At 43.3% G+C, this 20,442-nt stretch overlaps 1 protein-coding gene across 1 annotated transcript in view; it reads right to left on the bottom strand.

The window, feature by feature from the left end:
* The window catches only part of MUC2 (mucin 2, oligomeric mucus/gel-forming), a 165,956-nt gene that overhangs the window by 84,246 nt on the left and 61,268 nt on the right, over window positions 1-20,442 (bottom strand). The window contains exons 22-31 of the mRNA XM_085644898.1: window positions 19,958-20,137; window positions 19,621-19,860; window positions 17,591-17,747; window positions 16,210-16,341; window positions 15,833-15,980; window positions 9,926-9,972; window positions 8,500-8,694; window positions 6,786-6,815; window positions 3,235-3,894; window positions 286-318 (exon numbers count right to left, since the gene is read on the bottom strand). Of these exons, the coding sequence (XP_085501024.1) occupies window positions 286-318; window positions 3,235-3,894; window positions 6,786-6,815; window positions 8,500-8,694; window positions 9,926-9,972; window positions 15,833-15,980; window positions 16,210-16,341; window positions 17,591-17,747; window positions 19,621-19,860; window positions 19,958-20,137 (1,822 nt within the window). The remainder of the gene's footprint in view (window positions 1-285; window positions 319-3,234; window positions 3,895-6,785; window positions 6,816-8,499; window positions 8,695-9,925; window positions 9,973-15,832; window positions 15,981-16,209; window positions 16,342-17,590; window positions 17,748-19,620; window positions 19,861-19,957; window positions 20,138-20,442) is intronic.

Genomic DNA, 20,442 nt, shown 5'->3' with positions numbered 1-20,442 from the left:
ATCGACAGTATGATTTCTTCCTTTTGCCGTACTTTTTGGAATAAAAGGACACGGCAATAAGTCGCTCCAGGGAATCTCTGGCCGCAGTAAAGCCAAATTTAGAAAAGTTCAGCTCACTCGGTAAAGTACCACAAGGAGCAGTAGCAAGCCATATTAATTACCTTAGGTTGCATTACATTAGATTATATTATTTCATACAAAAAAAACACTGGGACTATAAATGCTCTAGTCCGTCCATGGTCAAGGTCCCAAAAAACACTACATAGTCTATAAAGTGGCACTTACTTGTAGGTGTTGGAGTTGTGGTGCTTGGCCGGCCTTCACCAAAATGAAAGAAAGTAAGAAAGAAAGAGCAAAGGTTATTAATTGCATCTCATAGTGCGTATACCCAGCTGCACTGAAAGATAACACCCGAGCCCTCTCACTGGACCAAGAATGGATACTACGATTGCATTTAACTAATACTGTGGCATTGGGAGTTGGTACAGTATTGCAGACTCTGGGTGTGTAAACGTGTACTACACTGACTGCAGAGTAAACCACTTCAATGTATTTGAGATTTGAATGGAATCAAATGTGTCTTCATGACTCTTGCAGCAAAAGCAATGGCAATGACAGTTTACTTAACAAGGCAGTGCTTAATTTGAGCCGGGGGTTGTAGATCGGGCCCAAAGGCACTTATATTAGGGGACCGGAACTTATTTTTCAGACTTTCACCCAGAGCGAGAGAAAAACCCTCAAGGCAGAAGGAAGACAGCGAAAGAAAAACAGTGATAAAGGGAGAAAGCAGGGATGAAAAGGAACTTTCAAGAGGGAAATGGAGAGAGAGTGGGTGCCTGGAGGTGGATTAAAGAGGCATGGGGTGGATTCTAGACTACACAGCCTTGGTATTTGGCACTCCAATCTTCGATAGCACTGGCCGCGGTCTTCTGAACAAAACTTGGGGCACTGGTACTTTTGATCTTACAAATTAAGCACTACAGGGAGGACAAGGCGAGTTTGCTTTTCCCAAGTATAATAAAAATGCATCTCAATCTGCAGTAATGCAAGGCATTTAAAGTTTTGCCACAGACGGGGTTAATGTTCATCATAAGTCAAGTTCTAAACCTGGTCGGTGTGATTCAAAGCCATTGTCACATTGGCACAGTGGCACATTAGACTGCCATAGTCACTTTGGGAAAAACTAATTTGAAATATTGTATCCCACCCAGTGCTTAATCTGTAAAAGAGTATATGCCGGGTCCAAAAGATTTCCTCAGAAGCCCACTGTCTGCCCTTCTGAATGTTGTGGTTGCTGAAAATAAATGCTGACTAGGCTTTATTAGCCCACATGCCTTTCATCCACCTTCTTGCATTCTTTGCCCCTTTTTCTTATTCTTCCAGGTCATATTTCATCTTGTGTCCCTTTGTCGCTATTTTCATTTATTTCTCTTCCTCTTTCTTTTGACCTTTTTTACCTTTTTCTCTCTCTTGCTATGAGTCAAAGGCTGATGATAAAAATAAGTTCTGGTTCCGAAAAATGAGTGCCTGTGGGCCACACCTCCAACTACAGCTTAAATTAGGCACTGATCTCACCATTTTCTTTCCGTGGTGGCATAGCTATTGTCACACAAAAGACAATATATCATGGCAGGTGGCAGAGTAAGCTTTCTTCAAAATACACAGTACAGAGTCGGCAGAGGTGATGGTAATGCAAGGGTCATGGCACAAAACTGCTCATAAGCCACACATTTGCTTGGGATGGGAACACTCCAGAGATACGGTACCATAAGTGCCATTGTGCCAATGTGACAATGGCTTTGAATCACACCTGACCAGGTTTAGAACTTGACTTATGATGAACATCAACCCCCTCTGTGGCAAAGCTTTAAATGAATGAGGTAGGATGAGAGGGAGGCTGTCATTATGAATTTTCCAGAAAGGCTAGTTGAGTAAATGGACTCGACCAATAGTTATTGTTCTACAGTCTGTAAAGCGCATTTTAACTGTTTTGCCCATTCTGCAGCTAAATTCTCTCAAACTGAATAACTGACTAGAGTAAGTATTATAAATTTGCACATTACAGGATATTTTAGTTTTTTGGAGAGGGAGACACTTCGACGATTGAAAGCTACACAGATTAATGATCAGGAAAAGCTGTTAACGGGTATATACTAATCTCACCGATCTCTGGAAGTAGGGAGAGTTAACAAGCAAGGGCCACAGTAATATCAAAAGTTAGCATTTTCACTGTTCTGGGGGCGAAATATATCCAGTCTCTTAACCAGACACGTCATGGACTATCCAGAATATTCCGAAGCTCCTCTTTTGCTTTTAGCCGAGGATCGAGCTGGATTGGCGGAAGCCTCACGAAATATTAGGAATATCAGAGCTTTTAGTTGGAGTAAAGCTGATCCAAGGGCCCTGGGAAGCCATCCAATGATGAAGAGATCACTACACTTCTCAGTGTTGGGAGTAGGAATGGGATTGCAGAAAACCCCAGTTCTACGTCTTCTGTTTGATAGCGTTTGCATTGTACTGAATACCATCCGGGGGGTGCTATGAACTGGCAGAGGAGGTATAACTGGGAGCAAAGCACCAAAAGAAATGAAAAGCAAGGTGCACTGCAGGTGATAGGAATTGGTCAAAATAAGACCCTGAAGCCCAGATGGAAGCTTAACTGAAACTGCACTGTGTTCATCAATGGCCTAAAAAATTTAGATTTGAAGATTGAGCTTTCTTTTTTAACTAGTCATCCCTTTACTCACTTACAGGAATTTAATATTAGATGGTTTCAACAAGGGTTCAACAGATCTGTCACAACAAAAGTAATGAGTTCCCATGTCAGACCCTGCAGTCCAGGATATTCAATCTATATTTGAATGCAACTGAGCAGGGTGGCACAATCTTGATCTGCGGCTCACTGTAAATATTAGCAGTAGTTTGGAAAGAGCAGGCCCTGATTTCAAAAAGCCAAGATTGTCTTACAGAGCAGTAGAGCATTGCAAATTAGTTTTATAAGCTGTACATATATATTCAATGAGCTACAAACAAGGTATGGCATTGGTAACTTCGACCAACATTAATGTAATATATTGATACAACTTACTTCAGTTCTGAGCCCGTGCATGTTAAATAGTGCAGTTACACCCTTAGTTAATTAAATGTAAATTTATAAAAACAAGCACTTTATGTAAATGTGTTAATTAAATATCTGTTCACTGCAACATCTGCACTTAGTTTGCTCAAACCTACCTGTAGTTGTTGTAGTTGGTGTTGTAGTGGTGGGTGTTGTAGTCTCTGTTGTAGTGGTAGGTGTTGTAGTTGTAGGTGTGGTTGTAGTTGGTGTAGTAGTGGTGTATGTTGTCGACTCTGTTGTAATTTCTGTTGTGGTGATTGATGTAGTGGTTGTAGGTGTTGTTGTAGTGGGTGTTGTAGTAGGTGTCGTTGTAGTGGGTGTTGTTGTAGTGGGTGTCGTTGTAGTGGGTGTTGTCGTAGTAGGTGTTGTTGGGGTTGTAGTGGTTGGCGTTGTAGTGGCAGAAGTAGTCTTTGTGGTTGTGGTCGGCTTTGTGGTGGGTAGTGTTGTACTACTCGGGCACCACACTAGAGCACAACAGTTGACTCGTATCTCATAGTTATAGCAAAGCTCCCACAAAGACTCGTCTGGGTCTTGGTCTATATTCCGGCATATGAGCCCAAAGGAGACATCACACTGTAACTTCTGTCCAAGTTCATCCAAGCTCACGTCAGGCTCATCAGTTGACCGGCACTGAATGTCATGGGGAGCCCCACAGATCTCATGTCCTTGCTGCCTTATCTGATCATACGTCTCAAAGTCACCACCGTCCGGTCCGGGATGTGGTGAGCTGACATCATACCAAGGGCTCCAATTGCAAACGTACTCATAGCCGCAAGCTGCAAAACAAGGAGGAGCCAACATTACCGTCTGAATATGATGGGAGAATATACTACCACAAGCAAAGCACGTCGTCTTTTCAAAAATTACAAAACTGTTTTCATGTTGGTTTTTCTCACACCGATGCACAAAAAAAATGCATTGCTAACATTCAATTTTCCTGCAGACGGCTGCCTACATATGATTAATGTTAATGTAATCCTGCAAGAGTCACGCTGGTGACGTGAGATAAAAAAACTGCATTTTCACCGACCCCCTACTACCAATTAATGTTCTCTGCTCTGTGTTCTATTTCTGTGGTGGCTGCTGGCCCTTGGTTCTGTGTAGGGCTTTCAAACTCGTATTTTGGGATACATCTTTGAATATATTAGTTAGGAATACTGTCACACTTCATCTAAAACAAATACATTTTCGGAGGGACTTCCATATTCTTCCATTAACTAGTGCACCACAGCCATATTTAAAAAGAGAATAGTTTCACTATTTATTTGTTTCTACATTTTTTCAGTACTCGTGAACACTAGATTAGCGATCCTCCCAAAGGTTCACTTCACAGCCGCAAGGGCATATTGAATGAGCCAGGAGCGTTGCGACCATAGGTGCAGTGCACTGGGGCCTAGTGCCTTGAGGGGCCCCTTGAAAACCTAAGGTTGCCCCTCAAAGCCCATTAAACCCTGATCATTGATGTATTTTATTACCGCATCAGCAGTAAAAGAAGCCAGTTTCCTTGCTTGCACCAGGGCCCATGCCATCCTTGCTGCGCTACTGGTATGAGCACCCACAGGCCATGGTGAGCGTGGAAAGTTACAGTCCCTGATGATTCTTACACAAGCCTGTGCAGGAGCAACGATGTTTCAGATCCTGTAGATACCTGGTCCTTGGACTCTCATTAAAAAAACAATGAAAGTTGAAATTACTGTATAGAGGTGATACTTTCTTTGAGGTGGGGATGGGCGGTTCGAACTGGACTGAGCCACCATCTAATTCCCCATAGTCCCTCACTCAGCAGTCTGGACTTACAGTCCATGCCAGTTTAGGGCACTCTTCAATCTGCGACCAACAGAACAAATATTTTATAGCATCATGGGAAACCTTGTGAGCCACGCCGGATCGGCCTCAAAGAGCACCTTGTCGGCCCCCAGGGGCCGGAAACTGGCCCCCAACCCTGGCGGCCTACCGGGGAAATGCCCGGTGCCCGCTACGGACAGTCAGTCCGGCCCTGACCCCAGTAATTCTAGTAGTCCTTCGGGTCAGGTGCATCTTTTACTTTTAGTTCATTTCTTTGGCTGGAACCCTTTCTTCCATTTGGTTACTGAGGAATAATCATCTAGAAACAGGTACACTGCCAAGTGACGTATGTTGTCAGGAAAACATATGTTTTTGAAGCTATGAAGCTGGTGGTCCAACAAGCCTTGCTGCCTCTGGACCAGTGAGAATTACATTTGAATGTTTAAAATTTTGTCACAAGCTTTGATGTATCAGTCCTAAACATGGAGTTTTCACAAAGGCCAGCATCTGCTGACATGGAGAACAAGCTCTACCAACTGTGCAAAGGTTTCAAAAAGAACCTTGCTCAAGCGCAACACTGACCTCTTTCCAAGAAAGCAGATAACAATTCATCCTTCTACCTCCTGTCCTCTCTGCTGCAGAAAACATGGCTTCGTGCCTTGTTACCAGCCAGGGCAGAGTATGGCAGAGCTGCCAATGCCATATGTTGGGTGTGTGTAAATCTACAGAGGAGCGTTTGTTCTTTTACCATTCAGTTTTACACTTCCACTCCAGTTGTACTTCTGTCCAAGAGAAGACTACACAAGTGTGTGCCGGAAGCCAGTACCAGCATTAGGACCTAGTGCTTGACCAAGTCTTCGTTCTGCATGAGCCCGGAGAAATGCAGGCACAAGCCTCCTTGAACAGTGGTTCTCTGCTTACTTATTGCAAGTTCTTTCAACTCCCCTGACCTGTAGGCACCCTTTCTTTTAATGATCTAAAATGGGCTTCCCTGGAATATTGACCGTGGACTGGACCATCCTTTGACATTGTCTGTGCTCAACACTTACCAATCTAAGTCTTAAATCCTACAAGCCTACAGCCAGTCATATAATTAGCACATGCACTACCCTTTCTCATTTAAATTAAATATCACAGTTAGTCCATGTTCCAATACCCCTCCCCTGCCTCTGTGGATCTCAAATACACCCCAAGCTAACAGGGAGAGGATTGTCAGTGTTCCACACAGTGGTGCAGGACTTCCAATGGCCATGGAACAGTCTTGCAATATATTCCTTAGCTACAGCCCATTGCCTACTACTTTCTTTCTGTGAATATGTTTAATAAACTGTAAAGAAAATGTAATGAAATATCTAGGATTAATTTTTTTACTCTTCTTGCTCTCATTTCTTTATGTCCTTCATTCCTTCCCCTATACACATTGCTAGTTATCTTGTGTTTCCTTTTATCTTTTATTTTTCTTTCACTCGCTTCTATCCACCTCATTTTTTTACATCTCAAACCTCCAAGTTAACTTCATAGTATTCTTCTCACAGTCATACTCACTTCCTCACCTTTTTTCCTCTCACTCTTTGCATTTCCCAACTTCTCGTACTTTCCTTCCTTCCACGCATCTTCTGTCATTCTCTTATACATTCTGGCCCATTTTCCATTGATAGAATCTTGCATCTAGACTCATATTTTCTATCATCTTGTCTGCTCTTTGCCACCACATACCATCTCTGATTCCTTTATTTATTTTACTATTTGCCTCCATAGTGATTCTCTCCTTTCTGTTACTAACACCCCCTTCTGCTGGTGTGATCTCTATGTTTCAGCTCCATCCCACTTACTTTTTGTATTTTGTCTTTCAATTTTTACTCATATTGGCAGCAGCACTTACTTGTGGTAGGCAGCGTTGTTGATGTGAAACCTAGAAAAGTGAAGAAACATAAGACACCAATGAGGATCATAAGAGAGCTATCATGGTGGTTTGTATAATGATGGGGTAAGATTTCAGGAAAGAGTTTGCCCAAAGAGCACTCTTTTCATGTGTAGGAAGATGGAGGCAAACTCTAGACATACTTAGATCTATTCTAGGTAAATGTAGGTCTGCTGGATGTAAGAGGAATGTAGATTGAAATAGATAAGTCCATGCATGGATCAGGAATTCTACTCTTCAACCAGAGGAAGTATTTTATGGAAGGCGGTTCACAAAACAAGAGGATCTTGTATAAAGAATCTTACAAGATATCATCTCAACAAGACTCACGTTTCGGTTTCAGAGTGACGTCACATTACAGGACATATGAGACCTGTAATATATGTATTCTTCAAGACAAGGTCATGAAGCTCCGGTAGAGGACACTCCCAACACCTCCTCCCAAGGAGCAAACTACCTTAACAGCAGGCTCGTGTTTTGTAAGGCAAAGGGCCTGAACTCACAACTGCATGTAAAAGATGATTGCTAGCTATGAGTCACATTTTAGTGCTTGCATTGGCATTCCTCTGCCAGCGATGAAGTTTATAATGTTAGGGACTTTTACAAAGTCATTATAACAACAAGGCTACTGGCGATGTAACATACCATTGCTGTATGGAGCTAAATAAATCATTTGACCTTTCAGCCACGCACTGAGAAAGGTTACCCCAACTTTTATAAAGCTGAAACAACTCATGATGGGAATGGCTCCCTCCCTAGTTTACATAATCATTCAACCCGAGATGCAACAGTACACATCTAACCGAATATTCATTATTCTCTCATTGTTAACTCCTGCATCTGTTTTCCAAATATATGTGTAATGCATACCATTTTAAGTAATTATGGGGTATTATCTTTCTAGAGGTTAATTTTTCTATGTCAGTGATATTTCAATTCAGCACGAGGATCAGTGAGAGGGTTTGGCGCTAAGGGTCTGATTATGATCTTGGAGGATGGGATATTCTATCAGAAACATGACGGATATCCCGTCCCTCGTATTCCAAGGTACATAGGATATAATGGAATTGTCATACTGCAGATAGGATATCCATCAGTGTTTGTAACGGAGTAACCCTGTCTGCCAAGATCGTAATCAGGCCTGTGAGAAAAGTGTATATTATTCAAAGCCTTAGATCTTTGCACATGCTTGATGAACTGGAACATATTCTCACTGTTCCACTTCAACTGAAGACTCCGCAAGTGCAAGGAGGCTGCATAAGCATAATCTCTCCTGAATTTGCAATAATCTCACGCGACTTGTATATAATTTTCATGAAAACGAAAGCCCCTGTGTAATTTAATCAAAACCTGTAATTCTCATGAGAATTAAGCATATTACATGTAGCCAGAAATTATAGAATTTTGCCCACAACTCGAAAGTCCCTCCTAATACCCATGTTTCACCTTTTCTCAATAAATGACTCCTGGGGTCACTTTTAGTTTTCTCTTTTCTTCTGAACATACATTCCTGAATCAATAAGAACTATCAGCAATACATATGTGTCTGTGTGTTATGATGAAAATTCTAGGTGAATGTTTTGTCATCACATCCAGTCAGATGCTCAACCCTAAGATTCGAGCGCTCCACCATAAAACCCTTAGTTGAGATGCCTCATCTAGGTTAAGGCCATACCTGGTGTAGTGGTGGTTGTGGTGGGCGTAGTGACTGCAGTAGTTGGGATGGTTGAGGAAGGTGGAGGACAGGATGTCATCTCCACCACATCCGTCCCATTCTTACAGATCACCACAATGCAGAATCCAGACTCATTCTTTTGGAAAATGACCTCTCCTTCTTCATACCGGGTCCCGTTAATCAAGCAGAAGCACGCTGCGAGGAAAAGAACATGTTGTTTCTGAGACGCCCCTTTGTAATGCTAAAACACCGATATCGCAGGACACACATATGTAAGTAGTACACACACATGCAAGAGGGCTCATTAAAAAGAGAGAAGGTTTCAGGAAATTAGGAGGAAGTTGACAGGGAGCCGGGGGTAAATCAAAAAGAGGAATATCAGAAGAAGCTGATAGCAGGAAAGAATTGAAATTTGTTTCGATGCCGGTAGCATCGTGAGTGGATACTGAAATGGTGAGTCATTGCTCTGAGAATTTAATTTGGTGATCTTGCATTTGGCACAGCCTCTCTTTCCAATAACCGATGAACCGACTTCATCGGTTATTGGAAAACATAGATTCCCCAGCTACCCTCTTGTACACGTATAAGTCAAGGTAGAAAGGGGTCTATGTTCTGGGGCCAGCCCTTTAGAGTCTGGCTCCCACTCAGATCAGAGAGAACCCTAACATCCAAGCTCACTCACTCTCAGACAGTCCATCAGGGGATTCTCCTGTTAAACTAAAAGGTCTATTGTGAGATGCACACTTTCTCCTACACAGAACACGATGAGAGGTGATTGAGTTCACAGAGAGTGTGCTCCCAAGCATGTAAATAAATAAGTTAAAGACAGCCGCGGCACGTGCAGGTAAGAGCGGTGGGGCAGGGTAAGGTTATTCAACAGACGACCACGAGGTAAAATTAAATAAATAATTAATTTTCCCGAGTTGCTATCTGTCGAAAACCCACCTCTACCCGGCCCCACCGCTCTTACCTGCACGGCCGCGGCTGGTTAAAGATGAAGGTATCATCCTAGGGGGACTCTTTGACTATGCTCAACCAGGGACGAACTGGGAACTCAAAGAACCCTGGCAATTTTGTTGGACCAGCCCCCGGGGGGATGAGTGGATTACAAGTGTGAAGCACTTTTACTTTTGTTACTGGGGGCTGGTATTACAGCATTACTGCAAAACCGGCCCCCACCCTTCCAGCCTCCTGGAGATACGCCTGATGCATAGTACAGCAAGTACGGCCTCGCACTCAACTGGTTTATGCAGGTTCTGTAACAGAGAGCGTTTAAGCTAGTGGTTTGAATATGGGCAACTTGATGTGGCCTGGTCATCTTTTTACCATGTGCGCCATTAGTTGGGCAAAATTAACAAGTCATGCACAACACTTACAATCAGGATTGTAACTCAGCAAGAAGCACTCTGGGAAAAAATACTTTTACCTGTTTCATCGTAAGAGCAGCTGACACTTGGTCCTGTAGTGCAAATGCTGTAAATAGATTAAAATGTGGAATAGTTATTTACTATAAAATATACCCAATCTACCACCTACAATTTAACCGGCTAGAATGGGGCGAGCCTACTCCTATTGGACCTATTTTCAAGATGTTTTTGAGGAAGCATTGCTTTGATGTCTGTCAGTAAAGTTTGTTCCAGGTGTAAAGCATTGCATGGAAGACCTGACACTGACAGAGGAGCTCTGATGACAGGTGTAAGAGAACTGTACTATTGGAGGAGCTCAGGGGGTGGGGGTCATCGGCTCCTGTCGCCCCCTCAGTGGAGGGCAGGACCTACTCCTCAGGTAGGGCTCTCTATCTAGAGTCTAAATTCACCCTTTGAAGTGACATTTTTGGGTGCCCTCCGCCATATTTCTTGCACTGGAGAGGGTCCCATCATTTTGGGTTGTAGTTCTGGTCGCAGTATAGAATTCCTGGAAGTCACGTGCCTCTGAAAGCGCCACATTTAGTCATGTCAGTTGTAAATGATAAATGACTAATTCTTCTCCACCTTGACTAGCCTATCAAAGGACATGGCCAATTGGGAATTTGTGAGATTTCCCTAAGCAGGTCAGACTGTCTACAAGAAAGAATGTTGCCGAGACAAGTATCAACATTTATTCCTTAAGAGCTATTACACAGCAAACCATCTTAGCGCATTGATGGGATATTTATGTTTTTTCCTGGTAGTAAATTCTGTTGTGGCCCAATTCTAGTTACATTGTCAAAATTTCTTATAGAGTTGAATATGTTTTTCTTTGAGGTAAAGTTTCAATCTTAGACCGGTAAGGGGCCTGTATACAGAACGAGTGACGTGCTCCTATCAGAGGGTACCACCTCACTTAAGGACATCCCCACTTCTCTTGCCGACGTGACAATTAAAAACATGCATCAAGGAGGTGCACCTGCCTGAATATACGTAAGTTCTTTACCACCGCCATTTTCATGATTGGCAATTCCACATCAGGGGCCCTATTCCAGATAGGGCGCACTTGTCCTGTTTGCGCCATGGCGCACCTTAAAGCAGATGCACCGGGTGCAAACAGGGAAAGTGTGCTCTATTAGGAAGAATGTACTACTTCCAGGGCCCTGAACAAGTGCTGACCCAGGGCAGTGCATTCATTAGAAATACAGAGCGGCTGTTTAAAAGATGCTCCGTGTTACTGTGTGCAGGTGGCAGCCACCTGCACTTTCAAAAGGGATTAGAGATCCCCTTGCAGGTGGGTACAGTGAGTGACTGCACCCGCCTGCAGGGGGATGTGTGGGGGTTCATAGGACCACCTTTCATCCCTTGACAGGGCTGTCCTCAGGGGTGCACTGACGATATGCCACCTTTTTGTGGGGCATTTTCATTGCGCCTCCTAAGAGCATGTTTGCCTTTGCTCCGATTATGGTAATACGGCACAGAGGCAAAGTGAGTCCCTCATTTGCATGGGGCCACATCCCCATGCAAATGAGGGAATGCCCTGTCTCAATAGCACTGGAGTTACATGTACGATAGTACTAACTCTATTAGAGAAGGGTCCACACAATCGTCTGCAACCAAAGTACCCCGGGAGACATAAAACAAGCGCAAACACCCATTGCGCCTCTGGGGTACTTCTGTAATACTGCCCCTAAAAGGCAGTGGCACCGGCTTATTCACAAGTAGGTCTAAAGGAAGAGGCCACAGTGCTGCACTACTGAGGGCCCCAAAGGGAAGGACAGGAGAGCTTTTCGGGAGAGTGATGAAAATTGGGTAAGGAGAAGAGAAGATGAGCTACAAGGAGGGACTCCATATAAAAAAAAAGGCCAAAAAGCTTTGTGTAAAAAGCATTTGTCAGCCACTAGTCCTGCCTTGTATTTTAATCGGGACTAAGACATTCAAAAAGCCTGATGCAGTGATAAAACCAAAAAAACAATTGCATTCAGTGTACAATGCAGCTATGTGATAAATAATTTAATATGTGATGATTCAGAGTACTAAAATAGTCTCTCCTGCATTTCAAAATAAGCACTCCGTAGGAGGCAGAATCCAATCTCCAGTAGAATGAGATGAAAAACAAACAACTTCTTTTGGGGAGCCAAAGCCAACTCTGTGCACATTTTAAAGCATTAGTAATAATAATGTTTGCAGAGAGCTGTGCTGTCATTTCAGACTGAAAACTGGTGCTTTAGGATGGATGGCAGGGAGGGAGCGAAGAGGACTACGCAAACAAACAAGGATGGAATCAAAAGTCAGGACTGGCACTGCAACCTAATACAAGAATGAAAATTCTGAGGTGCATTAAAATGCATTGCACAGAAAGGGGGGACGGCATCCATGAATGTATACCAGGGTATGGGGAGTACTGGGGGATTGTTTGTGTGAAAATTCCCAGAACCCAGCTGCACGTGTAGGGCATCTATATTGAAATATGTTCAATGGTGAATTCCTCACATTGAGATCATCTAAAACCCTTGTTGGGGAGAGTTAACTGTGGACCAACACTGGCCTGGATCTACCACTTTAGCTTCTCCTGAGAAACATTTGTGTAGGAGGCCTGAAGAGTCTTGTGGGTTGGTCTCCCCTTCGAGGAGCTCTGGGTCCAAGTAAAGTGATGGTACGCTGAAGGTTGCATTTACAGACACTGTGGGGCTTTCATACCCCGGCCCAGCCTGCAGATGATGGCGGTATCCTGCATCAGACCGTGTAGATGGCTTTCACACTTGGAAGCACTGCGTGTGTGTGCTCTTAAATTAGGCACAATTTACCTGAATGCCTGGTGATGATGTCCTTTAGAGGCATGATAATTAGCCATGTGCTCCTCATGCATGCAAAGCTCTACACAACACAGGACCAGAATATCTGAACAGTCACATACACTTTCACGAGCCCACCAGACACCTGTGTTCTGCCTCACTCTCACTCGCACACATTCCCTGCATTCGCAAAAGAAAAACTGGAGGTTGCTCATTCTTCTACATTGCACCCAAGACATGGAACGACCCCCCCCCCAACACATCAGAGCCTCCTCCTCGCTTCTTAAGTTCCACAAGAAGCTGAAGACCCGGCTCTTCATTTAAGCACCTTAGAGACCACAAACCTACACACCTGCCCAAAGGCCTTGATATCCTCTGATTAGTGATTAGTGCGCTATACAAATCTATATACCATATAGCATAAGATAGCATGACATGCACAACTGGGCCACACCCACATCCCAATCGTGCCATTTAGAATGTCATTGTTTAAAAATGAATACTTTAGGGGGTCATATTGCTGGGTGGCGTAACCCGTCCATTGAACTCTAAATCAGGCCCTAAGTAGGAATGTAAAACTTACAGCTGGAAACCACAGTATGTCATATCACATTGTGATGTCCTTTGTGATGCTGGCGCAAGTGCTGTTTTTCCCAGCAATGACCAACGCTGCAGGTTTTAGATCTTGTGATGCCACAGGAGATGTCACTTGGAGAGATGGAAAGTAGCAGGGCTAGTTTCTCCTGGTGTAGTGGACAAGTACAATGCACCTCCAGTGCACATCAAAAGGGAATGTGGGAACTGGTTCGAAGGCGGGTGATCCCAGAGCAACAGGGATTACTGGGTTCCAGTTGTGACAAATGGTCTTTTTTACTTCTGATGCCTAGAACTACCTAATGCCTGGACCCAAAGTAAACACCAAGTATGCACCTTTAGTACTTGGCCTTCCAGGTAGGCAAGGATGAGAAGTTCAAGGCTTACTCAGAAATGTGGTGTGAAATAGAAATTGAGAACTCCACACACATTACCACTTAATATATCAATATTTGCCCAGGCCTTTAAGTTTTAAAAATAAATATTACTTTAATTCAGTCATAACTAAACATTTACACAATTAAAATCAAACTTCTATAGACCCTCCTAATCTAAAGATCAGTGTGAGATGTCTCAATGTTACAAATTGTAAAGCCCCTTCTTAGGGTATTTGATATGGGATTCGCAATGTAAACCCTCTTCCTTTTCCAATGTGAAACCATTTCCTACTGTATTTCTGATGGAGTTACACTGTACAAACCACCTTCCAGCGTGGAGGATGCATTAACAATGTCTCTGGCAGTCATGAATGATGAATGAAGCTACTTCATAAAGATGCAACATTTATGATACCCAATCAATTGCCCAATAAAAAGAAAAACATCAAATGAAGAGAGACAACGCCCTTCTCACTATAGGGTTGTATGATTCTTTTTTCGTTATTAAATGAGGTGTGTTACACAGATAAAGATATTGCTACACAGGCATAAAAATTATCTGGAGTAACATCTTAATTTTAACAGTGGGAACATTGACCTTCTCAGTGGAACTGAACGAGACCCTTGATAAATGCGATAATTTCGTTCTGCACATTGCACTTTATAGTGCTTCCCAGTTAGCAAAATGAGTTGCATGCTGCTGGTTAATCTGCTACTCTTTCAAATATTCTAATACATGTGGGATATTGGACTGCTGACCATTTAATGAGTTTTAGTGAGAAGATATTTCAATCTTTATACTGTTTTGTATTTATTTTAGGCTGATGACATTGGTTGGTCAAAGTGATTCAATTAAGTGCTATGTACTGCTGATATTGTAATATTTGTAATCATATATGCCAATGAACTGGGTAATGTGCAACATATTTCTTCAATACATAGAATTTTGAATGAAATTGAATATCGCGTTTTATGATTTTTTTATTAATAAATGAAGTCTGTTAAACAGATAAAGCTGTCTCCAGCCAGACATAAAATGATCTGGAGTAAAATCTTCATTTTGGGAGCTTGGACCTTCTCAGTGCAACATCAATGGAGTACAGAGTGCTCCTGTGCTCCCTCCTAAAGCAGGTGCTTGCAGAGGCACTGGAAGTGCATCAGATGCTGGGCTGTCTGTGCAGGCCCTGTATGCATCCAGTCCCAAGGGTGGCTCACAAAACCCTCCTATGGGCCGCAGATATGTTGGATGCATTCCCTATATAAGCCCTAGACTGGTAATTTTATGTGTCTGGCCTTAGTATGTTTGAGGAAATTTGATTTTCGATCTCGCTCGTATTCAGCCACCATTTTGTGTCCCGCCGCCATTTTGTGTTGCCCTCACTCAGGCAGCACGGCGAACAAAGTTTTTCTGCTGGTCTTACTGCGACGTGTCAAATAAACCCCTGCCTCTGTTTACGAAACTGATGTCAGGGACTGGCCGAGTCCACTAATCCTCGTCTGGTTTGACTAATCCCTGTCTCGACTATCTGTTGGTTCGCACCATTCTTTCCTGACTTTATCTTATCTTCTGGCCTTCGCTGTTCTTTGCTTGTATTCTATCATTTCACAACTGTCCTCCGAGGAATACAAATGTGTCCTGCCTCCTGCAAGTCAAACAGTAGACACTATCACTGATTAACTTGTGGGGAGGGGTGACACTCACAGTTGGAGGAGAGGCTTTTGGGTTACTTGATATCTTGTTTTCAAACTCTTCCCATTGGTTATATCGTGTTTTCAAACTTTTCTCATTTTTTAATCATGTATGCATTGGGAGTGTTCTTTGTGAATCTGTGAGCTATCTACGTGCTATAAAAGATTGTGCACCACGAAGTAAAGTGGCAGTCTCCTAAGAACATACCGAGTGTACTTCTGGGACAACTGTGCTTAGCTGCAGCTAATAAACCTGATCTTCTACGCCCAACAGAGAGTCCCGAGTCTCTGTTCAACAAGGCAGGTGAACTCAGGAGATTAAGGCGTACCCTGCGCCGCCAGGCCCATAAGGCCATGGTTCTTCATGTTGGTTCTAACAATCACAGTGTAGCAAAATACCACCAAAAAGTAGCAACCTTTTTAAATCCTTTGTATCTCAGGAAGTTCTCCCACCACAATATTTTGCACTTACCATGACGTGCACTTCTCATCAGTGGGAACTTCCTGATCAGGCTCGTAGTAATTTCCATTGACGACACACCCGCATTCCTCTGATGGTATACACTTCTTGGTTGTCTCATCAAAGACAGGCTTGCCTTCTGGGCAAGTGGGGTAGCACCCTGCCAATCACAAGTGTCACATGCTATTACATCACTAATATACCAGGAGCACCCCTATCTGAAGGTCAACATGTCTGAGTGGCATGGAGTAATGTGTTACCATCTTTGACTAACTATACAAAAATGTAATGTGAAATGTAGGGGAGTGACTTTGCTCACTGAGAATGGTAACCTAATGTCTTTCCGAAGAAAGAGAGCATTTTTATTAGTCAATACACCAAATTCTTACCTTCCAGGTGTGTAATCGTGACATTGGAGTAGATGCCACCAAGGGATCGGCATGTTGTGAGACTGTCTTTCCCACAGGGATGGTAATGCCATTCGCATATATTACGAGGATTGTAATAGTCGCAGAATATTGCTATGGAAGGAGAGAAATCACAGCATCAGTTTCAATCCTAAAAAGAAAATTGAACTCAACAGAGTTTGGCAACACTTGAAGATAAGAGGGTATGGATTGGTGATTCTACTGCCTCTTCCCAAGGAGGCACCATAACAATAACCTGCCAGATAGTTACATGATGACGATCCATATTAACAAACCAGCATCCAACTACCATAGAGTATACTGTCCAGTGAATCACACTGCTTTGCGTATGTTATACCGCATTTTATCACTGGGCCAATCCTTAACTCAAAGACCTGAAAATTCAGAGTATGAAATTTAGCCAGTGGTCTCATTCAAAAGTAGGAAAAATTCAATATTACAAAGATACAAAGTCTTAGACGGCACATAAGGTCCATCAGGAACATCAAGTCTGTCCAATGCCCTGTTGACGTTACAACACATGCACAACTTTGGGGCGGATTTACAAATATTTTACACCCAATTTGCATTAAACGTGTGTTACCATCCCCTCGCAAAACTCGTTTTAAGCTGGAAAGTTGCTTGAAAGCACAAAGCAGCACTGCATTGCTTCACTTTGCATCAAGGGTGAGTTCCATGAGTGATACCTCAGCATTCCTATGCAGCCACCCATGGTTTTTATTGCAAAACCTTATCTACTAACAATAGTTGACAGGGTTTTGCCCCAAAAATTAACATCTTTTTGAGGTAGGCACAAACAGGTAAAATGCTTTTATTTCTCCAAACGTTTCTAACTCATATGTGTTGCACTGTTCAACACACATTTAAAATGGGAACATTTGTAAAGTTTGTTTGTCATAGAATTTTGTACTAGACGGGACGCTTTCCAGTATGAAACCTCTGCTAGACATAACGCAGACACCTTTGCACTATATTGCATGGTGCAAGGCAGTCTGATGGTGCACCACAGTTTGGGAGAGAACAGGACAGTGCAATTTCTTAGCAATTGTGGCAATTAATGCTCTCACTTTCTTACGGTGCTTCTAGTTTCCTGCCTTATCATTATTTATTTGTCTGGCATATAGACTGCTCTGCTAGTCTTAATCACAGCTGTAATGAAGCCAGCTCTGTCTCCCATGCCTACTGCTAAGGGAATTGCAAGTGACAGGCTTAGTTCTAAATGTTAGTGGACAAGTTTTAGGAATGCATACTGACAAAAGCTTCAATCCACCTGCTCATTTATTCTTTTGGGTTATAACCAAACCATCTCCTTGACTAAAGCTATGGTAACTGGGGTACTTACGACAAAGGTCTGGTGTTCTCCAGTGGACACAAGCGTGTTCTTTGGTGCACTCTTGGGCGTAGACTGCCACAGCACTGCAGAAGCATTCACAGTCCCCACCAGAGTCACAGGAGCAGGAGTCATGGACACAAGCTTCATAGAACTTGATGGGGTCTACCTGTCAAAAGAAGTGTTCATTCACCATTTCATATTCATAAGGAGGACCCCTCTGCAGGATATATAACACACAATCTAACTTACGCACGTTCCTACATACACAATCCTACCACAAAATGGTACTGTTATTAAGATGTCTGAAGCGGAGGAGCATTGCCCCACTGAGTGCAAAAGGAAAAATAAAATGATAATAACGCAACGTTAATAACGTTACGTTATTATAATTTTATTATTCTGTATGAAGCCCGAGCCAGGTTAGTGCAGGGCGGGGCTGGGCTGTGTCACAGGGAGAGGGAGGAAAAGTGGTATAATGTGTGACAGATGGGTGGAGAACATCTACAGGCTCCCACTCCCTGTCTGAGCTCCGAACCACGCAACTTAGACCAATCACGACGCTGCTGTCATGCTGGTGACAGCAGCATCATGAGTGGCTTAGGGAGTCTGGGCACCTGTGTGCTTTTGTATTTCCGGGAAGAGAAGAGGATGGAGGAGAGGCGGTGGCCCTTCACAAGTAAGTGAACTTTTATTAATTTGTTTATTTTAAATTGAGCCCTCCTCTCCCCTGCCCTACCACTACTTCTCCAAAGAGGCCGCCACTGCCTCTCGCCCTAAATGAAATGCACTTTGCAAAAAGGTGTCAGTTTAGATGTTACGTTACAATATTTCAGAATCCCATCTTACTTTAATAGCAAAACACAACTCACAATAAACCATAGGATTGTGACTTTGTTGCAACATGCAGCTAAAAAACTACAGATAATTTCATGCAAACAGATAAAAATTAACACTAAAAATCTGCGCCAGTAGGAGAAAGGAACCCATTGTTTCTGCAATACGGGGGACGATCCCAGCACCTGAGACCTAGGGCAGCAAGACAGAGGTAGCTTGGCACGGGTAGCATTGTCTGCTTCCATCATGACTGGCTCAGCCCATCCAAATGTGTCACTGGTGCTTTGATAGGAAGCTAAATAAAGTGTATGTCCCATGATTTATGCCCAACACAGCCAAGTGGGCACTGGTAAGTGCAGCAAGATGGTGAGATGGGGAAAACAACTGGGAAAGGCGAGATGCTTAAGTAGTTATAGGTGATGCTGAGCAAATGCTGTCTTCAAAAGCTTTTAATTCACGTTAAATGCAGAGATCACTAGCAGTGGTGTAGCTAGTCCTCTGGCCACCCATGGCAGTCCCTGCTGCTGCCACAGGGTGGCCGCCGCAGGGACCAGCACGGGTGGCCAGAGGAGGGGGGGTCCTCCCTTTGCCGCCCTGCGGCAAACGCATTGAGGAGCGGGGGGACTTGCTGTTGCCCCCTCCCCCCCAAGATACCAGGTAATAGCGGGGGAGGCCGTCGCACCCAAAACTCGTGCCGCCGGGGGGGACCGCTCCCCCTCTACTAACAACGCATTGATCTCTAGAGTATTTTCTGCATGCAAACTCCTGGATTCTAGGTAATTTCCCATCGTTTCATACCTGCATGATATTACCTTAAGGAAGTCTAATGTAAAATAGTGGCATTTAGAGGGATGTATGAAGGACCAAACACCATACGGTAGGAAAGGATCACAGGATCTCCTATCACTGGGTGAGGGACTGCAGATCCATTCTGTACATAGCTTTGTATTTTAAGACAGCATTTGTTCCTCATTGGATAGGATCTAGGAAGAACGATCTAATGTTGGTGATAGGTCGGTCACCTCAACATGAAGGGCAAATGGTCAAGGTCCAGCTTGACCTGAACTGTGTTTTTACATGACAATATGATTACATTTGTTTCAACATGTTGAAAACTAAACAAAAAACATGGGTTTAGCATCATTTTTTGGGCACAGGTGAAAAATTAATGAAGCTGACGTCCTGAACCTTTCAATTCCCCTTACTTTACTGTGGCAAATCTGGAATACGGTGCTTGTGATGATTGCACACTGCTTCTCTGCCCACGACCTCCGATGCGGGTTCGCTGAGCAAGGAAGGATGACATTTTCCACATCCGGGCAATGGGCAGCGTCCTTCCAGCTGTTCCCGAACTCCAACGCATTTGTCACCAAAACCTGAGACCTCGTGGTGAAGTCGTTGTTGACGTCGCCATCAAAATTACCACACAGGCCACAGACTTTGCCCTGTCAAAGTGGAACACCAAGGTTATTAGAATGCATCAACATGATTTGAATGTTTTCCCCCATTTGTGTCCTCTTCAGAAGGATTTCCCTTTCTCACCTTGAATTGAGGAGACAGCTTGATGAAGATCGTTGTCTTCGTATCCCAGATGAGTAGGACACCATTGCTGGCCTGAATGACGAGGTAGAGCCCCACCTCTCGGGTTAAGTACTGCACCCCATTCTCACCATCTCCTTGAATTTCCGTAATATTCTTGTCCTCCAACTTCAGCTCCAGATTCTGCAATACAAGAGTGGCCAATGCCATCACATCAGACCACAGGATACATCTGACCTGCCATTCTTAGACTTGAATAGAATAAGATCTTTTCTTGATTGTACGCGCAGCCCGACTGGGTAAAATGACACTAAGTACAATAAGTATCTTTGTACTGGTGGTACTTATTGTTTCACATGCTTGAGCAGCTTTTAATAAAGCACCACTAATGGATCTCAATCCTAAATTGTCAGTACCCTTATGCTATTTCTTACTTTTTGCTATTGCATTATTTGAAAACCCAGGTCCCCTTTCACCATTTCATTAGT

The sequence above is a fragment of the Triturus cristatus genome, chromosome 3_1 (genome assembly GCF_964204655.1).
Source record: "Triturus cristatus chromosome 3_1, aTriCri1.1, whole genome shotgun sequence".
Lineage (NCBI taxonomy): Eukaryota > Metazoa > Chordata > Amphibia > Caudata > Salamandridae > Triturus > Triturus cristatus.
The sequence above is the reverse complement of the archived record's forward strand: the minus strand, read 5'-3'. Positions and strand labels throughout refer to the sequence as shown.